Here is a 20,632-nt window from a genome sequence, read left to right as displayed (position 1 = left end):
TGCTATTTGTATTCACAGAAATCACAGTTCTCTTTTATAATTTAATAGTGGCTGCTAATAATTTCATACTTCTGGCTTTGCTAGATGATAATATTATAGAGAGAAATATAATAAGACATTTTGTTGAATTACAAAATGAATTACCAAATAATTTTAATGCAAGACATCGTATACATTGGAAAAATGAAAATTATTATGAAAGAATAGTTCCATTATATAGTAATATTGTATTTAAAGAACATTTTAACATGTAACATTCTGGCATTTTGAAAGATATTCCAAATTGTGAAAAATTAAAAGCAGAATCTTGGAGAAGAAACCGCCGATAGCCAAACCTGAAAAGACAAATTATGCGCAAAGTCTGTTATAAATTTTTGATGCTAGAAAGGCAACAGATTGCTAACAGATTCTGTAATATTTGACAATGTTAGCAAACTGCTGCCAGAAACCTGACAGAATCTGTTGATGTTCTATGCTAGCAGATTTACAGCAGAAATCGAGCAGATTCTGCTGTAGACTACTGTCAGAGTGGCGGCAGAAAGCGAACAGAATCTGCGCGACACAATTTGATGGCAGGATCTGCTCAATTTCTGCTGCCAGTCTGCTGACACAATATCAACAAATTCTGTCAACGGAATGTAAGCAGAGTGGGACCTCAGATGAAGTCAGTATGCTAACATTTTCTGATTAAATCTGTTGCTAGTTTGCCGACATTCTGTTAACATTTTGCTGACTTGGTGCTGACATTAACGGTTTTTACTTTTGATTACATGTTTCAAATAAAATAAATTTAGAATAAAAAAAATAAAAAATTTATGAACCCTATAAAATATGTCAATTTATTATAACTTGAGTGTTGTTTCACAAATGAAAGTAGCCAATGAGTTAATATTGAGTTTATGGACATGGAGAAAAGCAGAAGATGCAATGGAAACAGATAGAAGCAAAAAAACAGTAAAGATATTATAGAAAAATTTTAAATATTTATTTTTATATAAGGTTCTTATCTTAAGATATCACGAGAAATATAGAAAGACCTATAAGAGCCTGATGCAATTGATATCAATACATTTTTGGCCTTTTTATATTTATCTTTATTTATTATTTAGGACGTCTTGTGTATATAAGATGTATGTATCAGCGCGCGCGTGCATGCATGTAGGGATGTGTATAAAATATATCACAGAATTTTAAATAAACTATAACAAGGAGGAGTTACATAATGGCTGCATTGAGTAGATAATACTGCTTTATAACAGTTGTAAAAATTGTGAATCTGACTGATCTATATTCTTGGTTAAATATCGAAGAACAAACACAGACCTTCAAATTTTATATTTATTAATTGCAAAACAGCTCTCTTTGCTGAACTTTCTTGATTCTATTTCTTTTGTAAAAATATAATATGGATATTTTTTTGAGATATTTTTTTATTACATTGAATAAAGTAAACAATTTTATTTTGCAATATGTAATTTTATGTATAGAATAATACGTATAGTTTCTAAATTTTATATTTCATACTTTTGTCTGTTGATCTTATTTTTTAGGATATTATATACAAGTTGCATGTGATACAGATAAGGTAACTTCGGGATTTTCTATAACGAAATGTATTATTATGAAACTACTAATCATAATATTTAAAAGAAATTTCGGAATTGAAATTAGTTAAATGATATTTCTGTATTGTGTTTTCTGAAAATAGTTGCAAGAATTATCAAAGAAAACAATATAGCTACACAAGTAAGAGTACAGGATTATTACATGGCTATATTCCATCTAATTACACATATAAATAAAATTGTTACTACTTACTCTTTATATATCTACATCTAAAATTATATGCATATATGTAAGTGTGTGTGTGTGTGTGTGTGTGTGTGTGTGTGTGTGTGTGTGTGTGTGTAAAATTCTTTAAAATTGTATAAAGCCACCTGTAATATAAAATATGGAAATAAAAAATGCAAAAGCATTTCTGTAAAATAATTATATCTTACATACAATATCAGTTTTATGAAGAATTTTACGTATTAATAACAAATTACTAAGTTACTTCTTTTCTTCTCCTCTCACATCAATTTCAAATTTTTATTAAGATCGCAAAAATAACAGCTCTCAAGGAAAAATTTAACGCTGTGTCTTTTTAAGACTATCTAATACGGCGGAGCAATTTTCATCATAAGCGTTATATGTCGCGCATCATCCGAAACATAACAACATAACAATATATGTAAATGGATACATTGAAAAACAAGATTATATAATTTCTTCATCTATATAAGTAATTATTTCTCTCATTACCAAGACATTTCTATATTATTATTCTATTATATATTCCAGATATTTTTGTATTATTCTTTCACAAATCTTAATTTTAAGTACATTTTAATTATATGTAATTGTTTTTTTATTCGAATTATATTTATATTCAATTCGAATTTCACGGGTTGCATTTGGATTCAAATTTCATTGGATTTACATTTATGCCGCTGTTTTTTGCACAATAAGCATTTTGAAAATAAAAATTTAATATTTAATCCTATTTCTAATATTTCCTCCATTGTGCGCAGGATCTAACATGCTCACAATGTCCTATTAAATGACATTTATTAATTAATAAAATTTAAATGAACCTGTTGCTGAAACCTTTAATTCGCTTAACACGCATTTCTTTCTGCTAGCTTGATGATGATTCTTCATCGCCAACTTAATAATGATACATACAATTGAATTATAACTATTTTTGGCTCATTTGAATTGAGCTATAGCAATACTTTGTAGACTCACGCAGGAAATATTTAAATTCATCTTGTATCATTTTTTCTGATTAAAAACTAATGTAAAATACGATTCATACATAATACTAGATTTGAAAACTTTCGATTTGTATCTGTTTGTGTCACTTTTCTTATGAGAATACGCGATATACATTTAGAATGTATCAATATGTTAAAATTCTTAAAGTATATTGTATATTTAGAATTACAAAACAAAATTTTTCATTCTTTGATCTTTGTTGTTTAATATTATAATATATTAATATAAAATAATAGTCATACTTTAATAATTAAGTAGCAATTGCCAAAGAAAAAAATAAAGAAATTAGAAAAAAATAAATAAGGTTTAAAAAAGAGATTTAATATCTAATATATATATATATATATATATATATATATATATATATATATACACAAGGTGTTTCATTTTAAGTAATATGATCGATTATCTCGCGAATCGATGATTTTATTGAAAAATTTTATTGAAAATTTTTCGAACGAAAGTTGCATGGCTTGAAGGGAGACACATGATGGAAATGTAGACTTGACCTTGAGTATAATCGACCATATCACTTAAAATGAAACATCTTGTATATATAGTATCAAAAAACAAATTATAATAATAAAAAACTTTATATATCTAATTCTGAACATGAACTATTAATTTCTTTATATTATAGGAATATATATATATATATATATATATATATATATTCTTTCATTCAGTTATAAAATTTGTTCAAAATTTTAACAAAAAATTACGTAGAAGCTACATACGTATAATATAAAAAGGAAACAATATTTACGTTTACATTTCGTTATTCTAAATTGATATACAACCGATGTATCACTTCATATAAATCTGACTAGATATTCTAATCTGACTTAGATATCGAAATACGTAATGGAACGATCTACATTCACGATTGATGCATGGCATGTTGTACTCTTTGTCGTTGACCGCCAACATAAATCACTTGTCTCGGCTCATCCGGATGAATAAGTTCATCTGTATGTTTCCATCGCCACTTCTTTTCATTCTCTTTTACACGTCTGTGATCAATGTAACTGATTACACAACTTGCTGGTATCCATATAATGGCAGTGATAATTATTACAGCACCCACTATATTATCTTTTAAAAAGCGCATAACTTTGTTGATATTTATATCCTCGATAATGTCCCAGAATCGTTCTACTACATCCTGAATCGTTTTCTCACATACACCCTGGAAAGAGTGTATGTAAATATTTTACGACACTAGCAGAAAAATTGCACTTGTCTATTTCAATTAATTTTAATTGTTGATATATCTTACTTTATTGCAGAAACCTTGAATGCACGGTGTGCCATCGGGTAAAATATCTTGCGGATCTATCGGAAAGCACGTTTCGTTCAAACTCATTCTGCAGCATCTTTTACATGCGTCGGCAACTATTCAAATGCAACGTAAGAACATTAATCATATCTTGAATAATTATTAAATATTATTAATATTTTTTTGTCATATAATCAAAGTTAACTGAAAAGTTAATATTTGTTTTGCTATATAATCAAAGTTAATTTGGCATCGTCATAAGTTTTATCATATCTTTATAAAATAATGTATCAAATTTTTTCAATTTTGATCGAATAAGAAAATAATACAACATTAAAAATCTTAATAAAAAATTCCATATTGCATAATTAAGAAACAGCATATAAATTCTGCAAAGGAACAATAAATTTGTAGAAAAAGTCTTAGAAAGTTATTAAATACAAATTTAAATTTTTTATCATAAAAATATGATGCAAATTAATACGCATGTAATAAAAAATTTCTGTTTATACTTGTAAATATTCAATACTTAAAATACGTACTAGTATCGCACATGCAACTTTGTAAATTCTGGGTCTCGCAATATGGTACGCATTTGCCTAAACGGCATTGACCACGTTCGAGACAACCAGTGCCATCCTTCATGGCCGGAGACTTCGGGCATTCGCTAGATGTTCCGGTGCAACGCGATTCCTGTTCGCAAGTGGCATATTGTGCATCACGGCATTTTATGCCTACAGGCATGTAATTACAATTCTGACAGCAAGGAGAATTTTTATCACTGTTGTAAAAAATAAAACGGATGAAAAAATAACTTCATTATTCATTGCTATAACGGTATAATATTTTTAATTATAAAGTAATAAAAAAAAAGAGAGGGATATATAAATGTGATTCTGTCTGATATTACCTACAAACTGCTCCTTGATTACTTCGAAGTTTACAATTTTTGTCGCAACACGAATCATTATCTTCTGTTCCCAAGAGACCCGCGTCGCATTCTTCGTCACCTTCGACTCTCAAATTACCACAGAATGATTCTTCTGGTTCTGAGAAACAACGTCCGGATTTCGCTTGTAGAACTTTTCTAATAGATCGCAAGCTGCATGGTGAAAATCTCTACGTATGGAAAAAAAAAACATAAATCTATAAAAGTATGGACTTACAAAGATATGTAACACATAGTATTAAATATCAATATGTCATTTAAGAAATATTAAAATATTATATTTGTAAAATATTATAATTAAATAAAATATTATATTTGATAGAAATTACAATATGAAACCATGTATTCTACCTTATTGTTAACATCATAGCCACTAACACTGTAAGTGTACATTAAGTAAGATCCCCCTTGGCTTGCACTTGGACTACATTCCTACAATGATATTAAAAAATTAAATTCTAGATTTAAAAATTATAAAAAAAATAAAAGCTTGTTATAAGACAAAAATATCAATATAAGAACATTTCAAAAGTTAATACATGTAAAATTTCATCTATTTACATCAACAAAAACTATCAACATCTAATGTCTCTACTTCACATGCTTACTTTTATTTTCATAATATTTATTAAATATAAATCAAATATATATAAATATAATATATAATTAAAAATTAAATATAATATAGTCATAAAATGTAAAGTATTAGTATTATTTAAATTGTCAAATGTTTTATTAATTCTTAGCTAGAATAAATTATAGTATACAGCAATAACTCACTGAGACATCTGGATCATGTTCAGAACCCCAATTATGACCAAATTCATGTGCTGTAACCAAATCGGCTTCCCTTGTAATTACTCTTTGTCCATAATGATTTCTGCTAGAGCTTAGCCCCGAGTTCAGATACAATGTATATCCATTTTTAAAATATTCTGTAAAATATATATTATCTAATATATATTGTCTATTAATTTATGAAAGATCTAATATTATGTAAATATCATTTTACATACTTTAATATATTTAACATTAGAGATGTACGATGTGAAAAAATATACAAATATTTTTTTTTAATGTATGTACCTGGTGTACATATACCGCCTACCGAATTTCTACGAGGAGATCCTACATAGGCTAATCCGAGAATACCACCTTCAAACTTCAGATCGGTAAATAAATGGGCCAAACAGAAATCCTTATGACTATATTCTCGACTAAATACCTGGATTAACAATATTATGAGATATATGAGATATTAATTTAATAAAGTCAGTTATATTAAAATTAGTGAATCCAAAAAGTTAATTTTCAAAACAATAATCATAGATATAATAACCTCGAGCAATGTACGGACATCCCATTTTTCGCGAACCATATTGTAATGTGTTTCACCACCTCTTACTCGCGTCGGTTCACTATGAACAACGATTTTTTTTATGACAAAACCCATTCCTTTGAAACCGTCTTCTTCTTGATGATCTTGCCATAAAGTGTCATTGTAAATCTTATGTACTCTATCAATTAAACTTATCTGCAAAGGAAAAATTAAAATCATTATAATTATAAATCAATGTGCGATAACTATATACATTATTTTTGTATACCAAATAATTAATTGTAGTTTTTGTACTACTGGCACCCATTTCCTGATAAAACCGATAATCAGCAACTAACAATAACGGACATCTTGTTTTCGTTGGTGTATATTCATAAGTCTCTGTTTGCCTTTTCACCCTAATGCTACTATTATCCATTTCTATATCGTCCTCAGAATCGCTCTTATAACTTAATGTATGCTCTACAAGTACAAAATAAAATTTATCGTTTTGTTACAAAATTAGAAATAATTACATAAAATATAAAAAAGATATAGAATATTCTAAAATTATAAATATTTTAATAATAAAATCTTTGTATATGCGTGTCATTTTAAAATAAAATTTTCAATATGAAAATATCAAGTTGGATATTCTCTGTATTTTTTAAAATTCTGATATCTTCTATATTTTAAAATTATATATATTATCTGTTTTATAACAAAATCATACGTAAGTTTTCGTTAATGTAACCACAAGTTTTTGGTGCTCCATGTGTATGACCTTCTCCATTTTGATAATGCTCCCAACTGAATTTAACGTCAGAAGATTTATAAATAATCATTGTCTGATTATCCAAATGAGAAAGATGCCTCCAGGATGGCTAAAATTCATTATAGATTAATTTCTTGATTATGATAAACAATCTATGTGAAGCATGATGAAATGTTTAAAGTTTAAATCTTTATCAAGAATTTGTTTTTTTAAATATTATAAAAATTATATCTACATTATTTTTTATATGTAATCTTATCATATAATTTTAATTAATTGAATCTTATCATTCAATTTATTTACAAAAATTATATTATAAATTTTAACTACATTGAATATATTTTATTCTCAGCATACTCACTTCAATATGAAAGGTTTCATCTGACATTGTTATAGTGCCTGTCACAATACCATCATCAATATGCATCTGAGCATGAGACTTAATTTCTCCAAACACCCGGCCATGATAAAAGTTATCATGATCTGTAAGATAGTACAGTGAAAACAATTTATATATAACAAATTTAACTACTTTGCTGAACTACACCATACCTAAATGAACAGTTTTTTCTTTATTATCAGCACTGACTTCGTATGCCTTAAAGTTGGAATGTATAACTTCTCTTCTTGGTGTTAAAATTAATCGGAAATGACTGTGAAATTTCAAAAAAATTGTTGAAAACATTATTAAAATGAAGAACACTTTTATTAATGTAGCAATTAATGTAACAATTTAAGTAATGATCAATAATCAAGTGTTATTTTACCGTCCATGTGAGTAGAATTCCAATTCACTTATTTTATTATATGGATGGTAACTATGATAAATACCCTGCTTTACAATTCTATGTTGAAAATGAGTACTATGAATTGTTTCATAATATTTCAAATTTCTGTGAAGCCCATCTGTTGATAAATAATTAACCATAATATAAATAAAAATTCCTATAAATTAATTTGTGATAACAAAATAAATCATACTTCTTAAAATTTTTATTGTAATATATTGATATAAATTATTCTTTTTCTTATTATAAACAAATATCAAATATTTTTCTCAGATTAGCTCAGAAAACTATTAAAGTCTTTGACAAATATGAAAAGAAAAACCAAAGTTGTTTCTATTTGTTAAGCTTAATTCTTTAAAATGTTAATAGTATTTAAAATGTTTATTTTGTGATTCAAAGACACTGCGAATCTCTAAATGCACTTCCTTTTTTTCAATTTTAAACGAGAAATTCGCTATCGATTTCGTCTGTGGCATAACAGTCAGTTACAAAATAACAACAGAACGCCCTACTTACAAACACTTTGAAAGATAATGAAAGCACAATAGATAAATAGAGGATTTCGTTTCTCCATCATCGGTGGAAAAAATTAACAATGCAAGCAGGAAAGCGCAGCTTTCCTTCGTCTTCTTTACGATTACGATCCTATTGCTAGTCACAATAATCCGTTGCGTCACGATTTTATAAGTATTTCGAACACAATTTAATAAAAAAGTAATTCACGGCATAATAACATAAGAGATGCAAAGTTATGGTGTAACAAATATCTAAATATCATCTTTCTATTTGTATTTGTCATGATGACAATTTGTGCAGATCATAGGTTACGTTCCATTAATTATAATTTTTAGATTAAAGGATCGGAGACTGTGGAGACCTCTATCTTAGATGAATTCCTGTTCATCTATGATCTTTGACTATACTAGAGACTATTTTCTAATCAGAAACTGGCCATGAGGCTGGTGTCCCATGGCGCAGAAATCCACAGCGGAATGCGCAATCACAGCGAAAGAACTAAAAAAAAACTCGTTTATTCTGTTCTTTCGCTTTTGATTGGTTCGCACGCTCCGTTCCGCTGTGAATTTCCGCGCCATGGAACATCAGCCTGAGAGTGTCACTTTTGATTGGTCCATAATTTTCTTCAATTCCCGCTTAAATTCAAATTTCAATTACTCTGTTTTTGAAATATAAATAATATTTAATGATAAATATGAAAAAAATCTTTAAAATTTGTTTTTTATATTAATTTAGATTATATCTTAAAATAATTTTTTATATTTAATGTTTTCTATTAAGAATTAAAAGAAAATTTATCTTAAATAAAATTTAAATAAAAATAGGAAATAATTATTAAAATTAAACACTTTTAAATTTACAAAATTTATTTTAAAAAAGTATATAAGATTTAAGCATCTTTGTTTAATTTCTTTTTTCCTTCAGACCTTTGTTGCCACATATCAGGAGCAAAATGTACTTATAATATATAAAAACAAAAAAAAACAATATTTAATTATAATTGTTATATAATTATTTTTATAAAAAGCAAAAATTAAAAATCAAGATTATTATAGTAATTTTATAGTAATTTTTAGTATTTGGAATTTGCAAATTATAATATAGATAAAATGAAAAAAAAAAAGATATACAATATAGAGATTATATACAATAAGATAAAAGTAAATATCAATATAGAAATAAAAAATAAAAGACAAGATTCATAACATTACTTTTAATTAAATTAATAATAATGTTAATAATAATGTTAATTTTGTTATAATTTTGTTATTGTTATGATACTTAACATGATATTTAACATGATACTTAACCTTACAAAGATATGAATTATTTGTAGGCGTCCAATCTTTACGGCCAACAGTTTTCGACTACGAAATCCCACGACGTTACAATTTCTGGGAAATATTTAAATTATAATTAATTATAATTAAATTAATAATAATTAATTTTATTATATATCCTTTCGATGACGAATTATTATAAAATTCTACGGAACATCTATCCATTTTCACAAAATATTAAATCACGTTTCACATAAAAGATATGTACATATATGCACATTCATAGAAGAGCGAGATAGCCTATATTTCTCTCTCTCTCGCAGAAATTTGACGAAATTATGGCCAGTCTCTGATTAGAAGATCTCTAGACTACAAGTATGGACTAGAGCCTCTCACTTTTCCCTTATGTTAAAGGTGATTAAATTGATTCTATAGAGACTCGCCAATTCTATAGAGACTCGTCACGTGACGTTAGTAGACTCTGATTGGCTAGGGTATGAATTGCACATCTGTACTCCATGAAACGAAACAGATGTTTCAATAATCTATTTTGACAGATACATGTTATATACATGTACACTACTGTGTTATGTACATGTTCATTATTCATAGTTATACGTTATACGTAAATTAATTTATCATATCTATTTATTATATCTTTACAATTATGAAAGAAAGCAATATATATAGCAATAGCAATATATATTGCTTTCTTATATATGCAATATATGCAATATATAAGCAATATATGTATCTACGTTTATTAATTTTGTAAGAATTAGACGACCGTAAGCGGTCATGAAAGAGATTTGGAATATAAACAGATAACAGAGAGAAGCCGTCGTGGTCGTGCAGACTAAGTGAGATTAGTCAGATTAGTCAGATTAGTAAACGAGGGATCCCGAGTTCAAATCCAGTCGGTCTCCATTTATTTTTCCGAATCTAATAAATATCTTTCAATTTAAAGTTTATTTATAACTACATATGATGCTTTCTTTCATAATTGTAAAGATATAATAAATAGATATGATAAATTAACTTACGTATAACGTATAACACCTATGACAGTACTGTAACAGTACATAACATCTGTCAAAATAAGTTATTGGAAACATCTGTTTTGTTTCATGGAGCATAGATGTGCAATACATACCCTAGCCAATCAGAGTCTATTAATGTCACGTGACGAGTTGGCGAGTCTCTTCTTATAGGGAGTGCATTCATTTACGCAGTGTTTTGTGCATCCATTGTTTTTTCATCTGCTTGTCCCGTGATCGAAATTTACCGAATAGATAACTGCGTGAATAACTGCACGGATCATACCTTCCAATAGAAATTGAGCCGATTGTTTGAATGATAAGTAAAGAGATAATTTTATACATAAATTTTATACATAAATTTATATTCGAATAATTAAAATGTAATAAAAATTTTTTTATTACATAATGTATAAAAGATAATATTTTATTGATATTAAATTTAATTGATATAAATAATGGATATTATAAGAAATATTTAATTTATGAATTTTACTTAAAAGTTAAATATTAATCTTTTGTGAATTATATTATTCTTATTTTTTCTTATTTCTTATTATTTTTATTCTTATTTTTTTTTTATTTTATTTTTATTGACAAAAGGGGTGTAATAGCAATAAGAGCCCAGCGCAGTAGTAAGAGCGCATATAAATTTATTGAATAATCAAAATGACATAAAGATTATCGCGAGGAATGATGAAACGCAAGAGCGGACGTTTCGGCTAATCTTTTAGCCTTCATCAGCGCAAATTAACAAAAGTAGCTAAATACAAATCGACAAGGACATACCGCAAATTATCGCTTCATTAAATCATTTTATTTTAACCGTACATATCAAAGTTCGTAAGAGTTCGGAAGTCTCTCACACTGCAGCGCATCATCCTGGTATATAATACAAATAGTTAGGATGGCCAGCTCCTCGATTAATGTCGGAAGCTGAGAGATCCCAACGTTGTCAGGGTAAGAAACTATGATTCGTTTGTAAAATTAATCTATAAATGACCAGGGCACCTTATGCGAGGCGATATGAAAGAGTCGTAAGAAAACATGTAAAAAGCTTACCTACAGATACATAAAGATCTCAATAATAGGAGCATAATTCGGTTTACTAAATTACAAACAGCTCAGCAGGTCTCAACACACTAACAATTACATGATACTGACATTTTGCAGCGGTACGAATAACTCTCGTCGGTTAGACAATCAAGAGTCGAAAACTTTCACTTTGCAGATGAGATTTTGCCGAGAGCGTATGGACTTCCAAAAATTCACAAACCTGATTGTCCCTTCCGAATCATTGTCTCTTTTTTCAATAGCCCCTTGTATAACTTAGCCACGTTTATCCATCGCATAATACTAAAAAATTCAAAAGTTCTTGTTGCACATAGCCACGTCAACAATAGTTTCGAATTGGTAAAAAGACTCTCTAATGTGCACATCGACAGAGATTTCTCGTTGATTTCCTTGGATGTCGTGTCGCTGTTTACCAATGTGCCCATTGAAAAGGCCATTGATAGTCTCTGCCAGATGGGATTACATTTCTAATAAGTGTTCAATTTCAAAATTTGAGTTCATCACCGGTCAGATTCATATTGAATTCTACTTATTTCACCTTTAATGGAACGTTTTATCAACAGACTTTTGGCACACCCATGGGTTCACCTCTCTCACCCATAGCAGACATAGTATTACAAGATTTAGAAACGAGAGCTCTCAATTCCTTGTCTTTTAACCCCCCATTTTTTGTTAGATAGGTTGACGACATTGCTTTGGCTGCTCCCGACTTACTCAACTACACTCTGAACATCTTTAATATCTTACATCCGCGTTTGCAATTTACAATGGAGATCGGCGCGGGACACAAGCTCAACTTCTTGGATGTTACTATAATTTTGGCGGACAATCAGTTGATATTTGATTGGTATCACAAACTGACGTTCTCAGGGAGATACTTACATTTCCTCTCGAATCATCCGGTATGCCAAAAAAGAGGCACCGCCATGGGACTATTTGACAGAACCATTTTACTTTCACACCCGACATTCCACTGTAAAAAACGTTAATCTGGTAGTCGAAATTTTACTGGATAATGATTATCCACTGGATTTCGTTTTTAATGTCTTGCATGAACGCCTCAAGACACTTTTCCTCAAGAGTAACTCCAAGTCTGACAACATTGGAAAGATGATCGATTCAGAGAGAATTTCTTTTTTTACTATACCTTACGTTCCTGCAATTTTCGAACAATTTAAGAAAATTATTAAAGACTTGAAAGAATGTCAAATTGGCATATCGTAGTCTCAATAAACTGAACACGTTTATTAAAGTTGGCAAAAACTCTCTTCCACCATCTGCTCACAGCAATGTTGTCTACAAAATTAACTGTGAAAATTGCGATGCTTCGTATGTGGGACCAAAAGACCAAAGACCAAAAGACCAAAAGATCAAAAGCAACTACACACCAGAATCTGAGAACATAAAAATCATATCCGACGGAATACGGGTAACCATTATGTGATAACTGACCACAGACTAGCAGCTAACCATGAGTTTGATTGAGAAAATGTAGAAATTTTAGACAGAGAACCACACTTATACAAACGACTAATTTCTGAAGTACTATATATTAAAAGACTGAAGAATAGTATTAATTTGCAAATTGATACGGAATGTCTCCCGGAAATGTATCTAACTGCAATGGAGAAACTCTTTAAAATTTGATTTTTCATTAAATTCTTTTATTCTGTATTTTTACATCTTTGATATATACGTATATGGTTTTTACATTTTTATATTTATTTTTCTACCATTTGACACATGCTTTTTATTTTTAGAGACTTGTACCAAGATTTGATTTCTAAGAACCTGTTCATAGGCAAATTTATACCTAGCGTTTTTCTCGCTTATATTATTTATTATTTGTTATTTTTTTCTTTTATATATATTGTCATCCGTATATTCTGTTAAAAATTTGTACCATCGCTTTGTTGTTACGTGCTTCTTTGTCCTTCTTAAATTTATATTATTATTGTTCGAACGTTTATGTTATCCTTCCGAAAGTGAAAGTTTTCGACTCTTGATTGTCTAACCGACGAGAGTTATTCGTACCGTTGCAAAATGGCAGTATCATGTAATTGTTAGTGCGTTGAGATCTGCTGAGCTGTTTGTAATTTAGTAAACCGAATTATGCTCCTGTTATTGAGATCTTTATGTATCTGTAGATAAGCTTTTTACATGTTTTCTTACGACTCTCTCATATCGCCTCGCATAAGATGCTCTCAGGTCATTTACAGATTAATTTTACAAACGAATCATAGTTTCTTGCTCTGACAATGTTGGGATCTCTTAGCTTCCGACATTAATCGAGGAGCTGGCCATTCTAACTATTTGTATTATATACCAGGATAATGCGCTGCAGTGTGAGAGACTTCCGTCTTACGAACTTTGATATGTGCGGTTAAAATAAAATAATTTAATGAAGCGATAATTTGCGATATGTCTTTGTCGATTTGTATTTAGCTACTTTTGTTAATTTGCGCTGATGAAGGCTAAAAGATTAGCTGAAACGTCCGCTCTTGCGTTTCGTCATTCCTCGCGATAATCTTTATGTCATTTTGATTATTCAATAAATTTATATGCGCTCTTACTACTGCGCTGGGCTCTTATTGCCATTATACCCCTTTTGTCTATTTTTATATTGGGAGCCTTATTGTACATGCATATTTATTTTTATTTTTTATTCTCATTTTTTTCTTATTTTTTTTATTTTATCTTATTTTTATTTTAATTATATCTTATTATTCTTATTTTACTTGGATCAATTATTTATTTCTGATCCTTTTCGCTTCTTATTCTAATAAAATTCATTTTGATGTTTGTTTATACAGTACTGCAAGCAGAGCATCCAAAGCAGGACTTCCGAGATAGCACACAGATGAGATACATCCCTGCGAAACGAACGACGACTGCGCTGCAGTCACTTTCACAAATGAAGTAAACGAACATCTGCGATAGACTGCATAAACGAATGCATCCTTTGGTATGTCTATTGTCCATAGACATTTATACTATACACTAGACTAACTCCTCTATTTACTGAGCCTGAAAGTTGACCCCAAAACTTATGTATTACATAATGTGACGTAAGGGGGACAAATGATGTCACGTGATCAAAACGTGATCACGTGGTCACGCGAATGTAATATGGCTGATGCATTACAAGACATAGACATTTTTATTAAAGATCTTAAATATTTTCATTCTTCAAATTCTGCTTTAGAAATTTTTTTTATTTTGTATTAAATAACTTTACCTAAATCTGATTATATATATATATTCTTTGTTATGATTGGTTTTTACACTTACATTCAACGAAGATCTAAAGGCAAGGAACAATCATATTGAAAAATCATTGAGCGCTCACTGTTTTCTCTGCTGAACGCAGCCATACTCTTTTATATCACCAGTTAGATTTGGCAGAACAGTGAGAGAGGCAAAATATCGGAGGAATATCTATTCTTTACTGCGCGCGCATTATTGACAAATAAAAATGACCTGAATGACTCGAGAATCATCTGATATCCTATCGTAGCAATATACTTGTATTTAAAATGAAATAATATATTTTTAAGTTTATTGAATACGAGAAAGAAAGTTTTAATAGAATAAAGCTATAAGAACAATATAACTGTCCATCACGACTGTCATATAATCTGTTAAGAGATCATCGCGCATCTTATCTGCGCAGAGAGAAAGAGAGAACTTCCTCTATATTTTGCTTCTCTCACCGTTCTGCCAAGAACTGATATATATATATATATATATATATATATATATATATATATATATATATATATATATATATATAGCTAATGCTGAGGTTATTATATATGTCTATGATCACGTCCCATTTTTTCATAACAGTTACTAGCTTTCTGATAATCAAATATCTTACTACCAACCTTTTATACAAACAAGACATTAATGATTTAGGTCCATTGTTACATGAAAAATAGGTTATAGATAAATCTTTGTCATTAGTGTGAAGGAAAAATAAAAATAAATTTAGTTAGACTAATTAATAACTAATCTTGAGTATAATAAACTAATTACATTAAAAACCTATATTGTAATATTGAAATAAGAATTTTACATATATGTGTATTAATATATTGTTATTAAAAATTATATTTTAGATGAACATGGATAAAAATAATATAAAAACATTGATATTATTATATCAACAACATCCTTGTTTATATGTTACAAAATTTGCAGATTACTATAATCGAACCAAACGCAAAAAAGCATTAGAAATAATTAGCGAGCAATACAAAAATATAACGCAACAATCAATAATAATCAATAACGGAAGTTATAAAAAAAAGATTAATAATTTACTCAATATTTAGAACATTTAAATAAAATAAAACAATCTAAAGTAAATGGTGCATCTTCTAATGATGTATATAAACCATCATGATGACTCTTTAAAGAAATGAGTTTTTTAGATCTTTATATCGCACAAAGGAAAGGAAAATCTTTATTAACAATAAGCAAATATAAATTTTTAAATATTTAAAAACATTTTAATGAAATATTTAATAAAATTTAATAATTTAATAATTTTATATTTATAAATCTCGAAAATTCACTCAGACAGAAGATACATGTACTATTAATGAAATATATAACGTTGAGGACAACGATGATTTACAATTTCTTGATGTTCAAGATATTTTCAAAGAAAACAATAATAATGAAAATATTAAAAGTAATTAATATATTTTGATATATGTATGTTTTTATACAATATTAATATAGTTATTGCAAAATTAATATAGTTACATATTTCTCTTTTTTTATAATTACAGATAATATTTGTTTAAATGTATAATCATCGAGTCCATCATGCAGTTCTTCCAGTAGGGCAGTCAAACACTAGTAAATAAAAGAAAAAAATATGACATTTTAATGATACTTTTAATATTAAAAACAATTTTTAGAAAACTGCTACCAATATGATGACATCAATTGAAATAAAAAGATTGAAGATGGATTGAAGCACTGAATTTTATATTTAGAAAGCGAATTAAGAAATATAAAAAATCCAAAGAATTTAAAAAATTTATAAAGAAAAATTATTCAGTTAATCGATAATGCAGATACAAAGTAAAATGAGTTTTTTTTATATTTAATATTTATTAATAATATATTTTTTTATATTTCACATTTTTTCAAAATTTAAGATATATAAAAAATTCTAAGAAAAGCTCTACAAAAAAATTATTTAATTAGCTAATAATGCAAATAAAGAAGAATTCACACCTTGAAAGCAGAAATCAATCAAAACTTGCAGTGATAGTAAGTAGTACATGAAGCATTGAGTTTTGATTGATTCTTACTTTTCTGTTTTCTGTCAAAGTGAATTTTTCCTAAAAATGTTTTTTTTCATATTTTACTTCTTTTAAAAATATATTTCATATCTTTTAAAGAATTAAGGAACATAAAGAGTCCAAAGAATTTTAAAATACTACAAAGAAAAATTATTTAGTCAATTGATAGTACAAATATAGAAAAATATTTTTTATTTTATTAAATACTTTATATAATAATTCATAAAATTTTATTTTATATTGTGATATATTTTCTTGTGATTTATTTCATTGTGTAATATATATTTTTTTAACATAAGTTCATATTTTATAATATTAATCTAATAAAATAAATTTATATGACAATATTATTCTTTTTCATTCAAATAAACTCTATCAAGCACTTACAAAATTAATTTCCAAATTATATAATTTTACAAATGTGACTTCATTAATAATTGAATTGTTAGTTATAATTAAGTTTAAAAATAATTACTAATTATCTGTTTAAATTTTCAGATTTTTTCATATGTCATATATCAAATTAAAAAAAAATGATTGCTATTACTTTGATAACCAAAGCTGTAGAAAATGAAGAAATAAAAAATTAATTAAACATCGAAAACGATGACGTCGATCAATTTGTACTCGAAAATGGATTTTTTGGAAATATTTTCAATTACAGGATATACTTAACTGTTAGTTTAAAAAATTAACAACATTGTATTATACATACAAAGATACAAACAATAAATATATATGATTAAGTTTCTTTAAAAATTAAATAAAATATAAACTAAATAAAATAAAATAGATTAAATTAGATCACATATTCCTGCCATTCAACATGACCGACGGTATTAAAATACTTCTTAAAAATATTACGAATAGAGATAACGTTTCTGCTAGATCTTGCATTTATTATTTTTAAATTACGTAATTGAGTATTTTCCATCCATAGAAGCAATACAGTTTGGAACATTCCATGTCTGAAAATAATTATCTGCTATCTTCTCCCACTCCACAATTGTACTTGGTGTAAACATTAATAAGAATATAAATATTAAATTACAAAAGTTTTACTTAAATATTATTAATAACCTATGTAATATATTTTAATAATTTTTATATATTTTTTTAAATATATTTGTATATTTTTTAATGTAGATTTTACCTGTAAATAATGTCTTCGAAGAATCTCATATAAAACACGACAAGTTTCAGGAATAATACAAGAAATTGTACAAGCTGAGATTTTTGTTGAATATTTTAGACTTCTATAACTTTCGCCCGTAACCAAAAATCTCAAAATGAATGATAATCGTTCTTTAGGACTTGTACATTCCTTCGCATTAATATTTTGATGTTATATGTATGATGTTATCATTTCCACAAGACGATCAAATAAATCATTTCGCATCCTAAAAAAACCTTTCAAAACATATATTATCTTCTCTTCTTAATTCTACATGTGCAAGATTAAGTATGCCTCGCAATTAAAAATTTCTCCGAAGAATCCATTTTCGAGTCCAAATTGATCGACATCGTCGTTTTCGATGTTTAATTAATTCTTCTGTTTATTTCATTTTCACAGCTTCGGCTATTAAAGTAATAGCAATCAATTTTTTAAATTTATGAAATTATATGAAACATTATATGAAAAAAATCTGAAAATTTAAACACATAATTAGTAATTACTTTTAAACTCATTTTTACAAAATGGATATAAATTAATAATTTAATAAATTTAAAAAATATATTTATTTATATAAATAATATAAATATATACAATCGATACACAATCAAACCTTACAAATTCAATACTTTAATGTTGGCCTGACTACAATTAATTTCATAAATTGAAATATATTGCCATCTGTAGTTATCCGAGTCGAATAAATTAGTAATAAAAACTCAATCCAAGTTTTCGGACCGTTCTAACATCGTGGACACAGGCCTTTAGACTTACCCGTGTTCTACAATACGTCGTCTGTCGGTATTGTGAATCGTAGGCTGTAAAAATGGACCAATTACTGACAAACGTGGAGAGAATATTTGATTGTGATTGACCCATTTTTACGATTCACGACACCGACATGCGACATATTGTAGAACAAGCTTAAAGATCTATCTACAATGGGAGTAAGCAGTAACGAGTAAGAAGTAGAATATAGATGGATATAAAGTGTAACGTCCGCAGAAAATTAAAACTTGCGGATGTTCATTCGAAATGACGTAATGCAGTCGAGCAATATCTTACGTTAACGCATGCGCATTTTAAATATTAAGATATATAACTTTTATCATTTTATAGTCTTATCATTTTATATATATATTCCTCCTTTTTTTTATATAACTTTTATTATTAAGATAATTAATAGTAAAGCGAGAATTCATTTTTTTCGTTTTGCGATAAGATATAATTTTATTTTATTACTATTATTATTGTTTTCTTTTGGATATATATTTGGATATATAATTTGGAAATTTTATAACTTATATAATTAATATAATTTTATAACTTATTATTATTTTATAACTTAATTTTCTTTTTCTCGAATTGTCTCTTCTTCGGTTCTCGATGTTGCAACTGTAGAAGAGACAAAGGAGCATTCGACAATCTTAGTTTATACTAAAGGGGAAGCTTATCGCACTCAAATATTCCTAATATATAGCCCCTCCCAACGAAAGACTAGCTCGGAGAGTCCTTCGTTGTGCAATGAAAATTTAACTGACGAAAACGAATTAAATGAATTCTCTTTTGCAATAATAAGATTTATTATTAAGTATTAACGATATCTCCGAAAAAATATTAGGTCTTAGCTTTATTGTTCTTTCTTTCTTTTCCTTTTATTTTTTCCTATTTTCGCGTAAATAACTGTAGCACGAAATAGCATAAAATGCTCAATCGAGGAGTGCTTTGTTTGCTCCTCCCCTTTTCATCGGGCCCTATCCTAGAGATAGAGGTTTGGATGCAGACGCGGCAGTCAATACTAAATCGTCAGAGAGTGCAGTCACTGTCTCAAACCGCTGAATCTTATAATTAATAACAAAGGAAAAATAAAAGGAAAGGAAAAGGAAATCACTAGAATTCTAATACGTTTAATAACTTATTTCTAACAATTTAAGGTAATCATTGCTTCTAATACTATTTGGAATATTATTTGATTTGCCTATATTATATTATATTATTTGATTTTTTTATATTATATTATTCAATTTGCTTATATTATATTATTTGATTGTCTTATATTATATTATTTGATTAGCTTATATTATATTATTCGACCAGCCTATATTATATTATTGATATTCTTATATTATATTATATTATCTGATTTGCTTATATTATATTATTGATTTTCATTTCATTTTAATATTACTACTTATATAAATTTTAGAGATAACTTAGAATTTAATTATCATATTCACATCTTATCTCATTATTATTACATATTTGATATTTTTATATTAGTTGAGTTGTATTCATATTACT

At 27.6% G+C, this 20,632-nt stretch overlaps 1 protein-coding gene, 2 long non-coding RNA genes and 1 pseudogene across 4 annotated transcripts; 2 read left to right on the top strand and 2 right to left on the bottom strand.

Moving 5' to 3' along the window:
- Nucleotides 1–1,975: 1,975 nt before the first annotated feature.
- On the bottom strand, nt 1,976–8,891 carry Tace (ADAM 17-like protease Tace). Its single transcript, XM_011638712.2, has 14 exons — nt 8,446–8,891; nt 7,909–8,047; nt 7,694–7,794; nt 7,503–7,624; nt 7,100–7,250; nt 6,656–6,849; nt 6,388–6,582; nt 6,135–6,273; nt 5,829–5,983; nt 5,400–5,480; nt 5,010–5,218; nt 4,642–4,880; nt 4,100–4,215; nt 1,976–4,009 (listed from the first exon to the last, which is right to left on the bottom strand). The coding sequence occupies exons 1-14, from the start codon at nt 8,504–8,506 to the stop codon at nt 3,701–3,703; spliced, it is 2,211 nt and encodes a 736-aa protein (XP_011637014.1). The 5' UTR covers nt 8,507–8,891; the 3' UTR covers nt 1,976–3,700.
- On the top strand, nt 4,110–5,373 carry LOC105427115 (uncharacterized). Its single transcript, XR_967853.3, has 2 exons — nt 4,110–4,230; nt 5,085–5,373. It is a non-coding gene; the product is annotated as an uncharacterized LOC105427115 (long non-coding RNA).
- Nucleotides 8,892–11,927: 3,036 nt separating the features above from the next.
- LOC148935982 (uncharacterized) lies at nt 11,928–17,502 on the top strand (annotated as a pseudogene). Its single transcript, XR_016139817.1, has 2 exons — nt 11,928–16,535; nt 16,636–17,502. The product of XR_016139817.1 is annotated as an uncharacterized LOC148935982 (transcript).
- Nucleotides 16,522–19,665, bottom strand: LOC105427143 (uncharacterized). The gene is made up of 2 exons (XR_016139819.1): nt 18,311–19,665; nt 16,522–18,125 (listed from the first exon to the last, which is right to left on the bottom strand). It is a non-coding gene; the product is annotated as an uncharacterized LOC105427143 (long non-coding RNA).
- Between the last annotated feature and the right edge of the window lie 967 nt (nt 19,666–20,632).

This window comes from Pogonomyrmex barbatus, unplaced genomic scaffold (assembly GCF_055798465.1).
Source record: "Pogonomyrmex barbatus isolate J1 unplaced genomic scaffold, ASM5579846v1 scaffold3, whole genome shotgun sequence".
In the NCBI taxonomy this organism is placed as follows: domain Eukaryota; kingdom Metazoa; phylum Arthropoda; class Insecta; order Hymenoptera; family Formicidae; genus Pogonomyrmex; species Pogonomyrmex barbatus.
The sequence above is the reverse complement of the archived record's forward strand: the minus strand, read 5'-3'. Positions and strand labels throughout refer to the sequence as shown.